Source organism: Lycorma delicatula, chromosome 5, assembly GCF_047948215.1.
Source record: "Lycorma delicatula isolate Av1 chromosome 5, ASM4794821v1, whole genome shotgun sequence".
In the NCBI taxonomy this organism is placed as follows: Eukaryota; Metazoa; Arthropoda; class Insecta; order Hemiptera; family Fulgoridae; genus Lycorma; species Lycorma delicatula.
In genome coordinates, this window is record NC_134459.1 from 180,333,308 (window position 1) to 180,354,745 (window position 21,438).

General features: G+C 31.5%; 1 protein-coding gene across 1 annotated transcript in view; it reads left to right on the top strand.

Moving 5' to 3' along the window:
• Nucleotides 1-21,438, top strand: part of Ir40a (Ionotropic receptor 40a) — a 42,693-nt gene that overhangs the window by 20,793 nt on the left and 462 nt on the right. Inside the window, exons 8-11 of the mRNA XM_075365447.1 lie at nt 3,792-3,892; nt 8,231-8,399; nt 14,087-14,183; nt 20,322-20,542. Coding sequence (XP_075221562.1) covers nt 3,792-3,892; nt 8,231-8,399; nt 14,087-14,183; nt 20,322-20,542 — 588 coding nt within the window. The remainder of the gene's footprint in view (nt 1-3,791; nt 3,893-8,230; nt 8,400-14,086; nt 14,184-20,321; nt 20,543-21,438) is intronic.

Here is a 21,438-nt window from a genome sequence, read left to right on the forward strand (position 1 = left end):
ATAATAAGCGGCCTGCATTCATTTTATTCGCAGAATTAAATGTTTTTACCTATTTTATGTTCATTATATTTTGTTAAACGGTTATTTTACCGTTAGTTGTTTGCATGCGAACATTTGAAAAATGTTTCTCCCCTTTCCTCCCTCTCACCCTATATTATTTCTCCTGTACTGTTTTTTCCATATTTAACAGAATTTTCTTAAACGGATGGTATTTATCGTCGTTATAATTTCAAATCGTGTTCGTTGTCCCGAAAAAATACGATTAAATAATTCTTTGCGGTAAGAGTAATCGTTTCTCAGACTACTCCATCTTTCACGGCAAAAATTATTTTTATAAGTCGTTTGCTTTCTTCAACGTAGACTTCTTTTTCTCGGGGAGGGAGGAGTAAGGTAAAAAGTAAAATCTTCCGTGAAAATTGTTCAGAGATTACAAAATTTAAAACTAGCATTATTCTTTAGAAGTAACAGTAGAGGTAGTACAATAAATATTTTTAATTCGCTAAAGAATAAGTTTTTTTTTTTTTTTTTAATTTAACGATCCATAGTTTTCCTTTCGCCTTAGAGCTTATTTACATAAAAACACAAACGATAAACGATTAGAAATTAAAGTTTACGCGTTTTTAATGAATTTTTAGTTACTTAATTTCTCTAATGAATGATAATTTGATTAAATTCAGGTAAATTTAATGTAAAAAATGATAAAAAGTTTTTATAAATTACCGTTCAAAATGACATTAAATAAAGCCAAGTTACAGTGATACAATAATATCATTACAGTATACAGTAACGACGTAAAAGCTAAATAAATGTATTCTAAAAGTAAGAATAAACAAAAAAATAAATATCAAGGTTAACTGGATTTCGAAAACCAAAATTGAAAAATTGAAAAACCATTTTAATCGCATAAAATTGATCGTTTGCATAATACGCTTTTTTTTCTTTTAATCGGGGAAAACAATTACGAATACGATTTATTATTCGTATTAATTAAGACCCTGTCTGAAAATACAGAAGGTTAGTCTATTAACAAAATAAGTTCATAATATTATGCCAAAAATTTAATTAGAGTAAGCCCGCGCATACTTCAAGCAGTTGAAATGAAATACGCGCTACGCGTGACTTGCAGTTACATTTTATATCGGCCTAAGGACCTGCGAACGATATCGATAGACCGATAACATCAATATCGATGTTATATTGGTCTACGGAAACGTAATCAAATTAGGACGGTGTTATTGAAAATTAACTTAAAGCGATAGCAAGCACAGAAGGTAGGATTGAGGCGTAAATTACATTGCACGCCTACTGTGCGACATTGACTACTAGGAAATACTGTTATTTAGCATCCAGCAGGTGGTAGGTAGGATATAAAGATAAGAAAACTATCGTATTTGTATCGCAAATGTGTGTACTAGGAGAGATTGAAAAGCCTGGCTTTACACATGAGGACTTGGTTTTTTGTTCGTTCAAGTGAAAGAAAGCAGGTCCATGTATTTCCATCGGTATAAATTAAGCAGTACCTTAAAAAATATGCGGATCCAATAGGATTCTGATCGAATGTATAGAATGCCCTGGAAGCAAGGGATCAAGGTTAAGGAACAGAAAGGGACAGATGGAAACTACTATCTACCTACCTACCTACTACTACTACTACTACTACTATCTAGAATGGGATTGTAAACAAGAAAAACAACCCTGTGTAACGGCTTGACTGAAACCCTACCCTGCTCGTGATTCCTTGTAAGAGCATTACTTGATTTTAAGCCGATCTGCAATTATATGATTCGATCGTTAATTTTCCTCGAGATTCTAAAAATCCATCTGTGAAGAGGCTCAAGCTGCTTTAAGAAATAGCTCACCCGCTTCCAGAATTTTGTGTGACATGTAAGTATCTAACTGAACTACATAAATCATATTCAGCCAGGTTCTTGCTTAATAATAGTTATGTCGTATAGCTCTCGCTTTAACTGTTTTTCTCTTGTTCTTAAATTTTACTTCTCTTTGATTTTATTTCGGTTACGTGTTAATCATCGACTAAGAAACACAAGTTGTTTGTCGTTTTATTCAAATATCATTAAGCTAAGTAGTCCTTTGTTTTTATTGAAATTTTTAAACGCCTGTAACTCTTGAATCTGAAGATCGATTTTGAAAGTTCAAGTTAGCTTTTTCTTATAAGATTGTACATCTGCCCGGTGTGCAGTTACATTTCTAATTTTGTCTTTTTTGGGGAGGTTTTTATTTTTTTGTACCGCAAAGAGAAAGAAAGAGATTACGACTTTTTTAATCAGACAACTTTAACGCGCTATAAATACGTTTCTATACTTGCTTTTAATTACTATATCTTCAAAAGTTATGAATTACGATTAAGTTTTCATTCGCGTTTTCAAGTTTCAATATCTAAACAAATTTTCTACTAATCTCTGTGGCAGAGCGGTAGCCTCTTGATCTTTCATTTGTAGGTCCCAGATTCAAATCCTTGTCTGGCTTTTTTCAACGGCTACGAAATTTCCGTTTTCATATTCCCGCAGTACAAACTTAGACCTTATGCGGTGAATTAATCGTTTTAAAAAAATACTATACCGATTTTCATCGTTCAGATTTTACTGCGATAAGAATTTTTAAAGTTAATTTTATTTTTTTATTTTTTCTTTACGTAAAATTTTAACCGTTTTTCAAATTTGGTAGCACGATATAGAAAATTGTTTTAAGTCGATAAAAATTATTTTTAACGTTTATTAATATTTTCATATCGACGTTACCAGAGACGTCAACCACAATTTGGATTTCTGAACTGTCGATACGAATTAAATTTTATTTTTTACTATTATTATTGTTGTATTCTATCACGGTCTACATGAAGGGGGAATTTCCCTTCAAGCTTAGTAAATTTATTTCTCCATTTCTACAATGTAACTTTTCAAATGCGATAGTTTTATTCATATTTTTTACTAATCCTCCGTTTCCCTGAGTCTTTGTCTAGGCAGTTGGAGCCCAGCCGACGTACATGACTTAGCGAGTGGCATCTTCGGTAAAGTATAGCCAAGAAATAAGTGTAGCGATAAAGAGTATAGTAGAGCGCTAGCAATTATGCCGTCGAGTTGGAAGCCGGGCCTCGGCTGTTATGTAAGGAATTTATAAAGACCAACCGCACCTCAGCAATAACACCAGCCTATACAGGACTTTTCCTGTACAATATGTTATTTTGTTTTAAAAACAAATGAAATATAAATATACCTAATTTTTAATTATTTTCTTTTTTTTAACGTCAAATCTTTTCGACCAAGAATCTCAGAGGATGAACCCCGAGTCCTTTCAAAATTAATCTAATCGTTTATTTATTTTTTTAAATAAATAATAGAAATATCTTCTTTTTTTAATTTTTTATAAAACATTTTTTTAAATTATTATCGATCGAATAAAGGCAAGTATCAATCGTAACTAATGCGGTTTAGTTCTGTAGATTAAAAAATTCAGCCGCAAATTTCTTTTCTTTTTTTTATTATTATTTTAAAATTTAATTTTAGTTGTTATAAAAACGGTTGCTTCACCTCATCGATTCAAAACTTACTAAAAGGCTTTCTATTTAATGCCTGTGACAGGCATTCAATAGTAAGCAACCTCCAAGAAAAGAAATTTATCGTTCTTGAAATATGAATACCACCACCGATATGCAGAATTTTTGTGTTTTGAAATAAATGTATTTAGCATTGGGCAAAATGACATTTTTAACTATTACTTACTGGCTTTTTCTTTAATTTAGAGTAATTTTACGAATAATATTTTCTTTGTAGAGACACCGATAAGTACCCTGGAACAACTGGCAGAAGCGATGGAAAAGAATGAGATGCAGCTCCTTGCAGAATTACACAGCGCGTCGCACGGAAACCTTGAGGTTATTATTAATACTTATTACAGCGGTTCATTATTATTTTCATTTTATAATATTTACTTTTGACTTGTTTCCCGTATTTCTCCATTTCTTTATGTTCTCTAGCGATCGTGTGTTTGCTACAACTTACAACGTATTACTTGTTTTAACTTTTTCTCCCTTGGATATTTACCGTTTGCGTCATTACGCAGCATTTTCTACGTACGGTGGTTTTATTTGGATGTTAAGCCTTACCGCTATTGCTTTCCATCGTCTTGTTTGATATGATCCCCCTCCTCTCATCGCTTCTACCACCTACATTTTTTTAATTTTCTTCACTTCGGCAAAAACGTAAACGGTATGCGGCTGCATTTATTTCTTTATAATCTTTTTATTATTTCATCGTCGATTACAATCCTTCTAAAAGAAATATCTTCAAAAAATAATAATTAAATCTCGATGTTATAAAGAACATTTAATCGGTTTTATTTTAATAACACGCCTTCTCTAGCCGTACTGTGTAAATTAATTTCTTTATTTTTAATTTATAATTAATTCCACAAGTTTTGCAATTTTTGTCCCTGGTCTTGGCGGGAGTTTCTTACCGATATTTACGTTACTTCAAATAAATTTAAAATAGTCTACTAATTTTATTATTATATCTTTTTTTGTACGTTCGACTTTTTATTTTGCCCAAAAATTTTTACACCGTATTTTGTGCACGTATGTAGGTAATTTCCTTTAATAATAATATATCATTTGAATACTTTTCTTTACTATTGCGTATTATATAAATGTTGGTCCGCTACTTCATTGCAAATCGATAAGCAATTTTTCCTCGTGAACTATTATCGTTTCGTAATATGTAATACATAAACGCTTATAAGTTTAAAATACTTTTCGTAATTAAGGATTTTTTTTTAAAATGAAATATAAAACTTAACGCAAAAATATCAGTCCTGATTCTTTTATTAAATTTTAGACCCGACACTTGTTCGCATTTCTCCTTTTTAGTCTTTGGTTTTACGCTTTCGGTTTCTTTAAATTAGTCATCGGTACATTCTACTCCTGTTAATGATGGTGAAATCAATTTACTGTGACATCAAAATAACTGTATACTATGAAGCGCGGCAAAATCGCTCTTAACGTTCCCGCTCGCGCGCGCGTAAAAAACCCTAATAATGTTGAAAAATATTAATTAGGATGGTATGGCTTAGATTCAGATGTTTTCAATAAATGTTGAAAGTTAACGATAATTTATTTAATTTACGGCTTTGAATAATTAAGCGGTAGTAGTCAACACCGGTCAGGCGATATATATTTCCGTTACTAATAATGAATATTAAATTAAAATGGGATCAACGTAATACCAAATCTATGGATTTTGAATAAAAGGTTTAAAAGATATTTTATTTTGTTAATTTAACCGAAGACGATTTAACCCGTAGACGATGAAAAGGATCCGGCCTGTAGCAGCGTCTTACCTTTTTCTTTTTCCTGTTTAGCCTCCGGTAACTACCGTTTAGATAATACTTCAGAGGATGAATGAGGAAGATATGTATGAGTGTAAATGAAGTGTAGTCTTGTACATTCTCTGTTCGACCGTTTCTGAGATGTGTGGTTAATTGAAAACCCAACCGCCAAAGAACACCGGTATCCACGATCTAGTAATCAAGTCCGTGTAAAAATAGATGGCTTTACTAGGACTTGAACGCTGGAACTCTCGACTTCCAAATCAGCTGATTTGGGAAGACGCGTTCACCACTAGACCAACCCGGTGGGTCAGCAGCGTCTTACCTATTTCCTGTTGAGGACACCTGCGGAGCATAATACAGCAAAACCATATCTTCATTTATTATTCAGCACTCGTTAGGACATTAAATTTGATCTATATCCGTACTATTGTACGGTATTGTAATGGAGTAGATTAAATTAATATCGATTCCAGTATTTATTTTATTTTAAATTTAATTTGAATAAAATACAACGCGACTAAACGTTTAATTTGTTAAGCGCTAGTTAAGGTGTTATATTATATTTTCTCTTTTTGTAGTATCGTTTGCTACTAGAATGGGGTAAATAAAATCGATTTAATTTTGAGCAAAAAAAAAACCGTACGTCCATACATTTATGAACCGTAACAACTTTACGCGGACATCTCTTTTCAATGACCCTTTTTTTTAAATGCCCGCAATCATTTCTGGGAGTTCCCCGTCGGCTCATCCGATGGAGAGGCTCCTGGCCTGGTTTATCATACGCAAACCCTCGTCCCGCCTTTTCACGGCGGTTCATCTAACACGGCGTGAAGTCTTTTTCTCATACCTTACGGTGTAGGGGCCCCTCGATAGATGTCCCTGAGATGGCTGTGCTCGGGACACGGCCGCTCTCTCGAACAGTCCGCGCGCTTATGCTACGCCCACTTCCGACACGGTTTTTAGGTCCGTCGTAGCAAAGTGCGGCGTTTCTGACAAACCACGGCGCTCCGAAAAGCGTCCGCAGTGCCACGTTTTGGACGGCTTTCAGCACGGGACAAAGCTCTCCCGTGCCGTTCCAAAAGGAAATCCAAAATTTTGGATTTAGAACTGTTGTAACATCTAGTTGTGTACCTCCTCTTTTGATTGCAATCGACCGGACCAAAAGCGTCAAAAAAAGCCCAAAATCTGAAAAATTTGGATTTTCGACATTTTCTTAACCGTAGCAGTAATAAGCCCTCATTGAAGCTTTTCACCGATCATCATAAGCGGTACGTATTTTCATCGGAGAGTTGCAGCCGAATAAAATTTGAATTATTGAAATATTTTGATCTTAGAAGAGGAAGGCAAAAGAGGAAGGAAAAAAATATCAGATATTAATGAAATAAAATTTTATGTACTTTTCATTTTAAAAAAAAAAGTGTATATTTAATTTAAAGGTATACAAGGAAGTCATGCGGTGTTCACATCAGATTTTTTTGAACTGAAGAGCAAAAGAAAGGGATTGAACTTTTTAAGTCCTGTCTTTTCACACAAATCTGTTCTGTACATATAATTTTAATATTTTATTTCTTAATTAAAGATTAAAACTAAGATTTTATTTTTTATTCGAAGTTCCAAATTTTAATATTTCAATAAATATTGGACTACTATTTTCATCGTTTAAATTTGATCGTCTTTAGAAATTTTTTCTAGATTAATTTGATTTTTTCATTTTTCTTTACGTTCAGCGTGATGAAATTTTTTTATTACATAAAAATATTATTAAAGCGTATTTCTATTTCCAGGTATTTCACTATCAGAAGCATCGGTCTGGATTTGTAAATCGTCATTAAGAATGAACAAAAATTGAGTTTTTTTAAGCTTCGGTAAATTTATTTTTCCTATTCTGCTATTTGTACGATGTAATTTTTATTTCAAATATGATGGCTTCATTTTAATATTTTTACTAGTCCTCTATTTCCTGGGCCTTTGTCCGGTCAGTTGTATCCGGCTGTCATATAAATTAGTAAATTGAATCCTAGAAATTACGTCACAAAGTCACAGGTTGTGCTCCCAGCTGTCACATGAGACGCAAGAGTTAAGTCCAATCACCGTTTGGTAAATACACCGCTGTTTTTTTTATATTCTACTTTAGCACCTAACATTCTCATAGTAACAGGAATCTCGGGCAAACCCCACATCCTTTCAAAATTAACATAATAATTTCGTTTTATTAGTTAAAAACATACGATTTTTTCTATCGGAATTAAGCGTAAATTCCTCTTTCGATTTCATAAGTGCTTTTTGTGATAGATTACATCATTGGAAATTGGAATTTGCCTTTCTTCATCGTATTTACTAGATAATTAATTTGTCGAACGGCACAGCAAAACTTAGTTAATTAAAAATTATTTTTTTTAAATTGTAAACAATTCACTTATTAAAAACGGAATATGTTTTTCTAAATGCTTCAGAGCTTTAAAAACGTTTAAAAACGTTTCTTCGATGGAGTTTCTGGTCGCGATGTTGTTAATGACATGTCTTAAAAGGAAAGTTAAGAAATCCTGTAAACATGTAATCGAAAGATATAAATATTTAATGCATTATGTTTATGCATTCGATGGTGTTTTTGACAGATTTAATGTATTTTAAAATACATTTATACGTACATAATGAGTCGTCTAATCTTGTTTAAGGTAGGAACTGTTGATAGTCCTACCGAGCTTCACTGAAGAAGAAATAATTAACTTAACGAATTTTTTAGAATAAATTCCATTAATTTAAAAGCGAAACGCTGATAATTTTATCGTTTATAACTAATTCTGTTTTCTTTATTACTATTTTTAAGTAGAATTTGTAAATACAGAAATGATTTCGGTTACCGTATTTCTTTTATTGTTTCGTTCAGAATGGAACCGGTTTATATGAAAAAATATGGGGCATGATGAAAAAACAACACAGGTACTTGATTGAAACTGCCGAGATGGGAATGCAGGGAATGCAACTTGTTAAAGATAATAAACACTATGCGCTTATCGGTGGAAGAGAGACGTTTTATTATAACACAAAGAGATTTGGTAAGAAGATGATTTCAGTTTGCTTTAAATTAAAAGATTATTATTTTCTTAATGTCTAAGCCATTATTTAAAAAAAGGTGATTTCATTTGCCGTACATCAATAATGTTTTATTTTTGCTACCCGTGATTTCTGTATACTATTTAGTCCAGATGAAAGATGTACGATAGCACAAGCTTGGAAAATTTGGGTTGTGGATTGTTTTTTTAACTTTTGATAATCAATTAGTATGTATTTTTTAACGCTATATAAAAAAAAACCCTTCATTTTTTTGCACGTGTCAAAAGTTTTTGTAAAATTGCAAATTTCAATAATTGTAAAAAGTTGAAAAGTTGTGAAAATGTGATACTATAAAATACAATACACATAAAATGTTTTTTTTTTTTTTTTAAATAATAAATTAATATAATATATCAACTTTTTTGGCTTATACCAGTGATTCTCAAACTGTGCACCGCAGCGCCCCAGGGACCACAGCCTCTTTACTGAGGCGCCATAAAATATTTTAAAAACTTTATAATTAATTGAATCGAGAAATTTATAATTATTAATTTAATGTTAATAAAGTAATGAAGATTACTTTAAATAATGAAGATATATGAGTTTTATTTATTTTTATCTCTTACTTACAAGTAGTCATCGTACTTTTACTTAGGGTAAGGCGCCATGAAAAATGTTTTAATCGAAAAAGGGTGCCGCGACTCGGAAAAAGTTTGGGAACCGCTTGCTTATACTATCGGTTCTTATAGCTAAACAGTTCAGTGGTCTCAAGAGGGTGATAGGGGGGTGTTTGAAAATAACGAGACGGTGGGACAGCTTGGTTGACAGGTTGTGACAAGACTTAACAAGATGTAAAATGTTTATTGGCAGCTATCCGTGCCACTTATATACCGTACAATTACTATCAGTGCTGTTTCAACCATCAGCATGCATAATTCAAGTTTATTCCGTCCTCTGTGATCAAACACATTTTTGTCGATGGAAAATATATTTTCAGGCTACAAAGCAAACTTTCCATTTACAAAATGATTTCAAAAGGCTGCAAAAATTCTGCAGATTCTTTTTGTTACATTTGTGATGAGTTAATGGTGGAAAGGCAAAAAAGAAATATAACAAGTTTCATTCGAGCAGTGTACCTCACATATTTCAGAGTGAAAATAGGAGAACAAGACAAAATTGGGCATCCGCCTTTATTTGCTACACATGTGTTGAAGGACTCGGATAGTAATCAAAGGGTGAACAAGAAGTATTCAGATTTGGAATTCCTAGTAAAGTCAGTTACTTTTATACGAGCTTGAATTCTAGATCATGGACACCAGGTTCTTTGATGGTTGGGTTTCAATTAACCACACATCTCAGGAATGGTCAATCTGAGACTGTACAAAACTGCACTTCATTTACATGCGTACAAATCATCCTCATTCATCTTCTGAAGTAATACCCTGTGTGGTTCCAGAGGCTAAACAGAAAAAGAAAAAAGAATTGGAGTTCCAGTGGTGTGGTGAGAGCCACAAAATCACATTAATGATTGTTACTTTTGTTCGACTAGGGTTCACGGTTTCAATTTGAAGAATGTAAAAAGAATCTTCTATCCAAGTATGGCATCCGCTTTATGCCCACTTCCTCGTGGTCCACACGCACCAGTGCCAATTCCACCAGAAAATTTACCTGAAATAGATGGTTATACAAGTGTTTTAAACGAAGATAACATCGAGGAGTAGGAACCCAGAGATAGCTGTGCACCAGACCTTTTGGTCTGAGTCTTACATCGGATCAAAGAAAATTCACAATTGCTTGGTTCAAGGCTTAAAGAGAAGAACCTGCTTGCAGCTGGCACCTTATTTTTCTGGTTCAGCTACAGAAAAAAGGATTTTCTTCCATATTTTTCAGAAGAAGGAGAATTAGTCTTCTGCACTAATGTACATGGACTTTTTGACTCTATTTAACATTCTGTATGAAAGTACCGATTGGAGACTGTTCATAGGTTCATCCAAAAGCAGCCTCAAAGTTGTCCTTCTTCACAATGGGAATATGTATCCGTTAATACCCGTCAGACGTTCTGGCCATTTAAAAGAGGGTTTCAATAATTTGGAATTCATTCTCAATAAAATTAAATACAACAATCATAAGTGGATTATGTGCGGTGATCTCAAAAAATATCAATGGTCCTAGGACAGCAATGAGGATATTCAGAGTTTCCTTGTTTTTGTGTGAATGGGATAGCACAGACAGAGAAAATCATTGGATAAGGAAAGATTGGCAAAAAAAGAGCTTTATTAGAACCTGGAACCAAAAATGTGCTCTGAAAAGCTCTTGTAGATCAGAATAATGTTCTCCTTCCACCCCTGCATATCAAGTTAGGCTTGATTAAGCAATTTGTCAAAACCTTACTAAAAGAGGGTCTTTACTGGTCCTGACATTAGAAAACTTCTCAAAGATGGTAATTTTGAGAAACAAATAGAAGTTGTAGAAAAAAAGCCTGAGGAACCTTAGACATAGTAACCAAGTTTCTGGGCAATAAGAAGGGTCCAAACTTCAAATCTGAAGTTTGGATCCTTCCAAACTTTCTTTCCAGAACATTCTTCAGCATGTTCTCAATGAACATGCTGAAGAAGTACAAAAAATTAGGCTGTTCCATGAGCTTGAAGGTTTAGTTCCTAAATTTACATGTGAACTAATTTCTTGAAAATCGGGTGCCGTTAGCCAAGAGATGGGTGAGAGATTTCATCAGGACATGAAAAAATAGAAAAGAGGTATCAAGGAAAATGGACTGCTACAATGATGGCAGACTATTGCTGGATGTTTACACGAAGATGAACCCTATAGAGAACATAGAACGAGAAGTGCAAAGCAGAGTATAAGCTGTCCAAAGAAATTTCAACACATGGAATAAAATTGTAAATATTTTACATACTTCATCATTAAGGTGTGCTAAGAGGGGGAGAGGTTTCCAAAGATGTGACGTACCTCATAAAAATTAATTAACTAAATAAAAATAAACTAATTTAAAAATGCACTATAATAGAAATTAGGCTTATCTTATGGCAATTTCATTACAAATTAATGGGTCACTGACAACCTTTTCAGACCACTCAACTGTTTACCTATAAGAATGCATATATTAAAAAGTGGATATATTAAATTAATTTGTTATAAGATATTGTTTTATTTTAAACGATTTTTTATAATAAATTAATATAATATATTCAGTTTTTTTGGCTTATACTATGCATTCTTGTAGGTAAACAGTTGAGTTGCAAAAATGTGATACAATATTTTAATGTATCACAATTTCACAATTTTTCTACTTTTTACAAATTTTGAAATTTTTGAAAAATCTTGAAACGGAAAAAATGAAGGTTATTTTTGTAATCAGCAAAAAAAAAAAAATCAGTTATCAAAAACTAAAACCACAACCATCACAGGCTTGCATAGAAGAAAAATATATTTTTTTAAATTTCTTTGTTTAAAATTGAAACTGTTCATGAAATTACCTCTGAAATCCCTTGTATGTAAATATTGAATTGTTTACAAGTAATTTTTTATAGTAAAAGATTACTTATGAACTAGCAAGTAAATACTTTTTAAGTTTTTACTTTTAGATGACTAACAAGAATTTTTTAGTTTCTTCCCAGTCGTTTAATCTAAATTTATTAGACCATATTTTTTATATCATTAAAATGTTGCAAAATAATCCAAAAGTCATAATGCAGTTTTAAATTACAAAATGTTTTTAAACTATGATTCGTGTAGTGCTCTGTGATTAATTTATCATAATTAATGTTAATTTGAAGTCTTTTGTTCTTTTGAACATATCAAATATTAACACAAAATGATTTAATTACCTATACCAAATTTTAAGAAATGTATCAATACAATATTTATAAGTGGTATTATAGTTTGTTCAAAAAATAGAATCGATCGAAGAAAGAATTTTTTATCTACCTTACTTTAACTAAAAATATAAAAAATTATAAAATTAGGTGTAAAAATATTATTAATTTAAATTATTCTTTTTCTTCTTCTTCAAAAATTCAACCTTGTAAAATTTTACAAAGTTATTTGCATATATGCATTCTGCTTGTAACCTTATAAAATTTCAACTAAAAAACTATTATTTAAAAAATAGATTTAAACTTTGGCAGAATCAGAATTATCTTTGATTGGGGTCTTTAACTGTATTTGTTTTGTAATGCCTTTGTTCTCAGGACTTAATTGTTTTAATGAGCTATATGATGAGAATCTGTAAGTTTCTTGAAGTTTAGTCGAAAGTTTTTTTAAATGAGATTGTTATTAATCTTTAAAATTCATAATAAAAATAAATCATTAGTAATAAAACACATGATTTATTTTTATTATTATAATGTTCAGCTAATACATCTTAAACATATTTATTATAGTAGTTGGTAAATACACATTATAATGGGCATTTCAAAAGAATGCAACTGTAAGAATCCTACATTCAGAGTCATCCTGGATATGGAGATCAAATAACCTTTTTAAGCAATAGTATACATTTCTTTGTGTTGCATCAGCTGTCTTGTTTTGTGTTGATGAATAGTTACTCACTGTAGAACTTAGTTTGTGAATAAAACATAGACAAGAGAAAAATGAGTTTTCAGTTGAAATTTCCTCAGTCAGCAGTTCCCAATAATTTATTATCGAATTGAATACATATTATTTGATTTGTAAATTTTGTCAAACTGGAATTATCACAGTCAGATTGTCAGCTACTACTGATATCAATGCTACTAAGAAGTAAAATTGCATTTGTTTGTGTTGTTCTTGAAATGGAAAAAACGAGTTGTAGAAAATGCTAACAATTATCTCAGTTTCATTCTTTTGTAAATGAGAATGTAACGTGAGATTTCAGATTTTATTTCAGTTTATTTTGGTGTGAGCTTGGTTTCATTTGAACGATCAGAGTAGTCAAAATCAGTGCAAATCATTTCTAAACAAACAATCGTTTTGTTAATGAATTATGTTAATAATCGTACTAAAAGAATTTTTCAGCCAATCTTTTTTTTCAGAATTCTTCACTTCATTTTTGAGGCCTCCAAGATCACCAGATTTTTTCCTTCAGAGTTATTTAAAAAATATAATTTTTCAGAAAAATTCTCATAGGATGGACTAAAATCTAATGCTGAGTTGAGATTTCAACTTCAGTTTTATAAAATATTATGAAAAATGGTTGCAGGTGTCAGAATTGATAAGAACTAGGATCCATGTTAGAGGAGATAATTTTTAACATCTATTATAAAATTGAAGGTGCTCTTGATCTTAACATTTTCAAGAAATAACATTACTTGAATATTTTTGAATTTGAGTCTGTTCTGAAAAATGGTTCAGATATATTTTATAAAAATTTGGTTCTAGTCATTACTGAAAGATGTGGTATTAGTCGATGTTTACTAGTTCATGTGATTATTTGTCAAAAAAATATTGATGTTTGAAAACTTTTCTTTTAACTTAACAAAATACACTTCATATACGTATATGTATAATTTTAAGAAAACTGTTTTTAATCTGCTGAGTTTTAATACATAACAATTATAATTTATTAAATCTAGTACGATACTAATTATAACCAAAATTAATTTTTAAATCTCCTTATTGTTACAAATATTTCCTTAATGAATATTGATTTCCTTACTGTTACTTACTTTATTTTCTTTTTTTGTTAACCTAGGTGCCCATTACTTTCACTTGAGTGAAAAACTACACACTCGTTACTCTGCAATAGCTCTGCAAATAGGCTGTCCTTTTTTACAGAATTTTAACAAAGTGTAAGCACGGTACTTCATTTAGTATGTTTGTTTCTATTAATTTTTTAAATTAATTTATTAAAATTAACTTAAACATTTTATCGCATACTCTTTTTTTCTCTTTTGTCATCATTTAGTACCCTTGGAGAGATCTCTGCTTTAGATTTTTTTTTATCTAATATATCAGTAAAAAAATTAAGCTAAATCTCAAATTGTAGAACAAATTGTTTACTACCTTTCATTGAAATAAAATGAATTATTGTCACTACAGAATTCTGATGGTAGACAAATTTAATTTTGGTCAAGTAGAACAAAGTTATCTTAGCATGTTCATGGAATGCTAGATGGGTGGGAGTAAGATTGGGTTTATGGTGTTACATACAAATGCCTGTAACTGCACGCACATATGTATTCCATCAGTGCACTCAATACACCTAGGTGATGAATGGCAACTAGGCGCGCTGTTATTTGTTATTTTTCATGAAATTTTCTTTTTCGTATTTTTATTATTCTTTTATTTTTAAAATCTTCTTTTAAATTCACAATTTTATTTTTCAGAAAGGAAAAATAGGATAGTATCGATCGAGTAGATTATAAATGATACTGTATTATTTTGTTTTTTAATAAACCATGTTTTATTTTAGTCAGTCAAGTGGCTCAATACCACCCATACCATTGTCAATTACATTATCTGTATCGTTGGCACTACTATCGCTATCATAAGTCACTATATAGAATTTTCAGTTTGTATATCTGTAACTGCATTTCTCTCTGAATACGCTTTTTCAAATTTTAAAGCATGATCGCAACATAATTTGCAGTCTTCAGCTGTTAATTAAGAAAATATTTGTTCTGTCTTTGCTTAACTTCTCCGATATTTTGCCGAAATAAAACATTATCTTCAGCTATCTGATTCTTTACTCTTGCCCAAATCAGCTTAATCAGGTTAAGTTCAGGATGGTATGGTGGCAGTCTTAAAACACTGTGACCGTAATATTACAATATTTTGTCAAAATAGAATTGTTAGTCGTGCACTTTATTTAACTTCACCGATTGATAAAGTTGAACTTTTAACATCTGCGATGAGCATGGAATATTTCTAGTTTGCTACCATCCTAATAGCGTTTGCTTTCTAAAATTTGAGTTCAGAACCGTATAATTTTGATGCATTGTCGAAAACTAAAACTGAACAAGGTGGAAGATTTGGAATCGATTTTGTTTTAAGTCATTTTTCATAATTATCGGTATTTATGTCATTTTTGTGTCATGGTAATCACTTTGCTTCTGACTCGATTTGAATATTAAAAAAGCATTAGGGATTTCTCCAGTTTCACCTCCGGCGTACACCATTATCAATCTCAATCCCTTTCAACATAGGTTTCTTGTAACCAAGAACACAGTCATCAGTCCAACCAAAACGTTTTGGTCGAGTTGAATAAATGTAGCACTCATCAGAAAAAATAATTACTTGGCCATCGTTTCTAAACCTGTGTAAATTTTGCAAATAATTTACTCGTTTTAAACGAATGTCGTGTTCTTCCTCTAACAATGTTCTGTTATCAGCAGTCTTTTTCCACCCAAAACTCACACTCCGTAAATTTTTTCGTAACTTTTGTTTCGTTAAACTTTTCGTAATTTTTTCGTAAATTCAAAATCCGAATCTTTATGTTCTGTTTTAAAATCCGCTAACAAGTTATTTAACATTGGTAATTTTTTATGGCTATATGAAAATTATACACAATGTTCCTTAATGCACATCTTTAAAAATCATCGATACAAATTTTTTCTTTATTCTTTTCGAAATTTTCCTGGTGTAGTGAAACTTTCATTTTCACCAAGTTTATTTTTTTCAGTTACAATTTTTTGCACCATGTTAACCGATATGCCACATAAATCAGCAACGCGAGCTTGTGTTTTTGAATGTAAATGTATCAGAATTTTATTCTGAAATTTTTTTGTAGACATTCATTAAAAAATAATTTGACTTCTTATAGCCACTTCCCATCCCAATCTACAATTAGATCTTGGTTGAGGCATTACACATCGTAATTCTACACACCATAATTCAAACTGAAAATACACCAACAGCGCAACTAGTATTGAAAATACCATATATTACACTGTGAAACTAGTAATGATAAATACTGTTTTAACAAAAGGCAATACTATTTTACTACAACCAAGCGAAGCACTAGACATGAATGCACCGACAGTCGTCTTCCCACTCCACACACACACACACACACACACACACACACACACACACACACACACACACAGACACACACAGTTTTCGCATCGTTGTGTTTACGCTAAGATAACTTTGACGCCCTGTAACATATATTAATAAATTTTTAAAAGTAAAATGTGAATTTTAATCATTTATAGGAAATGCATTATTACACTATGTAAGTCATCTAGTTGAAATTTTATTTGTTAATTACATTTTCATCGCTATATTTTATTATGAAAATTTTTTTGAGCATGAGAGATTTAAATTTGTTACATCTGATTTCTAACAAGAGTATTTAGTCATTTCTGGGTAAGAAGTAATGATAAAATTTTTTAATTAATTTTAAGAATTAAATAAATTCTTTAGATTTAATTTTCTAAGCGTATAGCATCGTCGGTATTAATACAATTGTATAAATTAAAGTTCCACTTACCAACAATTTTAAAATATGTTTCCAAGTACTTTCGGAGTTGCTACTTCATCATCAGGGATTTCTTATAAGATGTTAATTCAAAATTCATATGTCAAATGTGTAATTATATTTAAATTAATATTGTTACGTTCGTAATAGTCAGTCTTCAAGAAGTAAAAATAATATAAAAATAAAAACAATTTTAATTTAAATATAATTACACACATGACATATGAATTTTGAATTAAGATGTTTACAACTATTATGATAATAGTCATGACCGTGACATGACGTAAGTCTTATTGATGTATAAATTATTTTTTTCTTTCTTGACGACTGACTATTATGAACGCAACAATTTTAATTTAAATATAATTACAGATGTGATATATGAATTTTGAATTAACATCTTATAAGAAATCCCTGATGTTGGAGTAGCAACTACGTAAGTACTTCGAAATAAATTCTGCTGCTATGAAGAAAATCTGTTAACTATTTTTTATCTATAAACTATTAAGTAAAATCTAGGAAATGCATTATTTCTTTGTAACAATGAGATTTTAATGATTCCACTATGTAAAATATAACCTTTCCTGCAAATTAAAAGCGATTACTGTTATAAATTAAAAAAATACAAGGGATTAAGAGTTGTAGTACCATAAAACATATTCTAAGCAAACATTGTGCTTTGTGCTTGGAGTGCTCATAATTGTTTTTTCATTTTGTAGTCATTTTTACTTAATAAATACTGGTAAAAGATTTTTCACAGATTTGTAAGTATTACTTTTTGTCTATCTATTTTTTTAAATTTTTACTACTTCCTTGCGGTGTAAGTGCTGATTATGATTGTTTAATAGTTGAAATGGACATTTAGTTCTATAATTTATGAAAATTATTCCTTAGCACACATTCGTTATTTTAATCTAATAAATGTTTAGCGCATGTAATTCATTGGACGCAACCAGACCTTTATGGAATATTCTTTATATTTTTATAAATGTGCTTTCCTTAGGGTAACATTATCGGTCTCAAAGGGGAGATATCTTACGCTCTTGTCCATTTATTCAAAATTGTAGATTAATTATGTTTCTCTAGTTGTTTTATTTGTAGGTTTGTGTAATTTTATAATGCGATGGATTTTTCATGTCTTTATTGTAAATAATTTTATGTATTATAATTATGAGTGGATAAGGTAAAGTGATTTTCATTTTTAAAAAAAATTGAAAGTTAGAAGGATTAAACAAAAGGAAATCGATTAAGAAAACCGCAAACGATTTTAGTAAGTAAAATGATGATTAAAGACTATAAAAAGAAAACTAAAGCTGATTGCCCCATTTATTAGTATCCTCAGAGGATTCTTTTACAGTCCTATTACATATACCTATAGAAATATGATTTGAAGATTTTTAAGGATGCGCTTTGGCTATAGTTTATGTAACAAAGAAATTAATGGTCTAATAACAAAAAAGTGTTATCATTAAATAACATGCTCATTTTTTTTTATAAAAGTTTTACTGCTGATGGATCAATTAATGATACGGAAAAAGTCATGGCATCCATTTGTAAGAGCTATTCATTTTCAGAGAAATATCTTTTGTTTAATCGCTAAATAAAGAATTACAAAATCTAGACTTTTTTCCCCCCTGTTTAGCCTCCGGTAACTACCATTTAGATAATTCTTCAGAGGATGAATGAGGATGATATGTATGAGTGTAAATGAAGTGTAGTCTTGTACATTCTCAGTTCGACCGTTCCTGAGATGTGTGGTTAATTGAAACCCAACCACCAAAGAACACCGGTATCCACGATCTAGTATTCAAATCCGTGTAAAAACAACTGGATTTACTAGGACTTGAACGCTGTAACTCTCGACTTTCCAAATCAGCTGATTTGGGAAGACGCGTTAACCACTAGACCAACCCGGTGGGTTACAAAATCTAGACTAAGCTGAACAAGTTTAACCGCTTTTTCGATTACCCTATACCCCCTATCAGCCCTAATTTTTAAATTTAAAATGAAATCCATGTATTTACAAATGAATGACTTAAAAACTTTAATTATGCAAATGCGATCTTTGTTAATATTTGTATTTTACAACCTTGAAATAGAATCTTGACTCTTTAGTGCCACTGTATTATGAACATCATTCATTTCAGTTTTATGTGTGTAGCATATTATGCTTATCCTATTCCATACTTTTGCATATGCGAAGGAAATGTCTCTTACTCAAAATTAAATACTCTACAGTACTGTTGGGAAGTCACTGTACCCTTAAATTTAATATAATATTTAAATATTATATTTAATATTTAATGATTAATAATATGTTTAGAATATATGGTATTTTTGTTGGGGGTCGGTTGGCAACAGTTTTTTACCAGTACGCACTCTGAGTAAAAGATAATTATGCCAAAATGGCTGACACAAACAGTTATAGTGTCGAGGAGCAGTTGACAGGTGTATGGGTTCAGGTGTAAGGCAGTGTTAAAGATAGACTGCGGAGTAGACAAAATTAACACGGTTAGAAACATGTGCTGCTGTTGCAGTTTCCATTGAATAATCACCATTAAAATCAACTTGTAAACGATCAGTTGAACTTTGTTTACCGCAGATGACAACGCAAGACCATATGAAAAAGGACTTGAAGTTAGGCTTTTTCGTCTGATGTTCATCAATAAACTGTCAGATGCAGACATGGAACATCGCACTGCATCCTGCTGGGCTTTATTAGAAAAATTCGCCGCTGCAGTCCACCATGGAAAGGTGCTTTTTACTGCAATCTATCGTAGTTTGCATGCCAAAGATGTGTTATTTTGGGCGAAAGAAAATCCTTATTACATGACAGAGTTGGAAAGAAATCCACCTCATAACATGATATGGGCTGGAGAGACAACTCGCCATTTGTTTGGTCCTTATTTTTTTGACAGGCAAAAATACACAAATTTATTTAGAGATACTGGAGGCACGGTTAATACCACAGCTTCAAGAGAAGGATCTCATGGAATGAGTATATTTGCAGCAGGATGGAGTCCCTTTCCATTTTGTTCTATCAGTCCACAGGGATTGGCATGGTACTCCACCTTCATCAGCTTCGTTATCATGGCCACCACAAAGTTCTGATCTCACCACACCGGACAATTCATTATGGGGAATTATCAAGGCACATAGGCACATGTATCTGCACATTGCTACACCACAAATGAAGAACTGGGTAATGTCGTGAAGGATGCTTTACATAATATAAGACCAGAAATGCTCCATCACATGTCACAGAGGACGTGGCGACATATAGAATTGTGCGTGCAACATGAGGATAGACACTCAGACCCATTGGACTATTAAAATAAATACTATGTATCAAGTAAGTAAATAAAATAATTCATTATTATATAGCATTTTTCATTTATAACTCATTACAAATTTTTAGTTCTAAGTTTAGGGAGTATTATGACTTCCCAGCCATTCTGTATACCGATTATTTTTATATGGCTTTTCATTTATTATTTGTTTTAAGATTGATGCAGCTATTTGAATCAGGAATTTTAGCCAAGATTACTGAAGATGAATATCAGAAGCTGGTTGAAGAAAAGAAGATTGAAGAAAGAAAGGTAGAAACTGTAGCTGAAGGAAAACAAGCAACCGAAGAGGAGACTGATGGTGGTCAACCCAGACCGATGAGTATGGCAACCTTAAGTGGAGCATTTGTCATATTGTCTATCGGATATAGTGCTTCAGGTGAGACTTATTTATGTGTAATGCCATCAACATTTAATTTGTCTTCTTTGCCTTTTCTTTGCCTTCTATGTTGGAAATATATAATTGAATTTACACTTCCATGATTATGGAAGGCAGAAACGTTTTTAATAAAACTTGATCCTGTTCTCTGAGGATCTTATTTTCATGAGGAAAAACAATTTGTTTCAATAAACATTTGTTTGTGCTTGTCAATTCAAATTTGTTATATACTGCTATTACCTTTGATAATGATACGCTGATCTGCAGAATGGTTAGTGTCACAAATGACCTAAACAATTAATTTAGTTAATTTACAGAATAAAGTAAATTTCTGATTTAAAAGTTTATTTACCTGCGGTACAGAAAGTCCGTTTTTCAGTTATTTAATTCACTCTTGGTTATGCATTTCATTATTTTTTCTATTGAATTAATGTGCTCATAAGGAAAGGGAGGTGCTTTGCTTGATAGTTGTAACAACCAACTAATTGTATTTATTATGTAACCCATAGGCAACAAACAGAATCCTTGGATGAGCTAATAAGGCTCTGTAAATGTTACAGCAGTTTCATTTAATACTTATTCCATGAAGAAGAGATCATAGGAAGAAAGGATCAAAGGATAATGTTTTGATATGAGAAAGGAGAATTGATTCAGAAAGGACTCATGACAAATCCCATCACTCAAGAATATACATTGTTGAGTGATAACTGTTTTCTTCATACTCCAGTGCCGATTAATAAGAAATATTAATGACATTTGCATCCAGCTGTTTTATACAAAAAAAGTGAAAAAAAAAACTTTTAAATTTGTCAGCCATCAGTCTGTTTTCTCTAAACCCACCAGGTTGGTCTAGTGGTGAACACGTCTTCGCAAATCAGCAGATTTAGAAGTCGAGA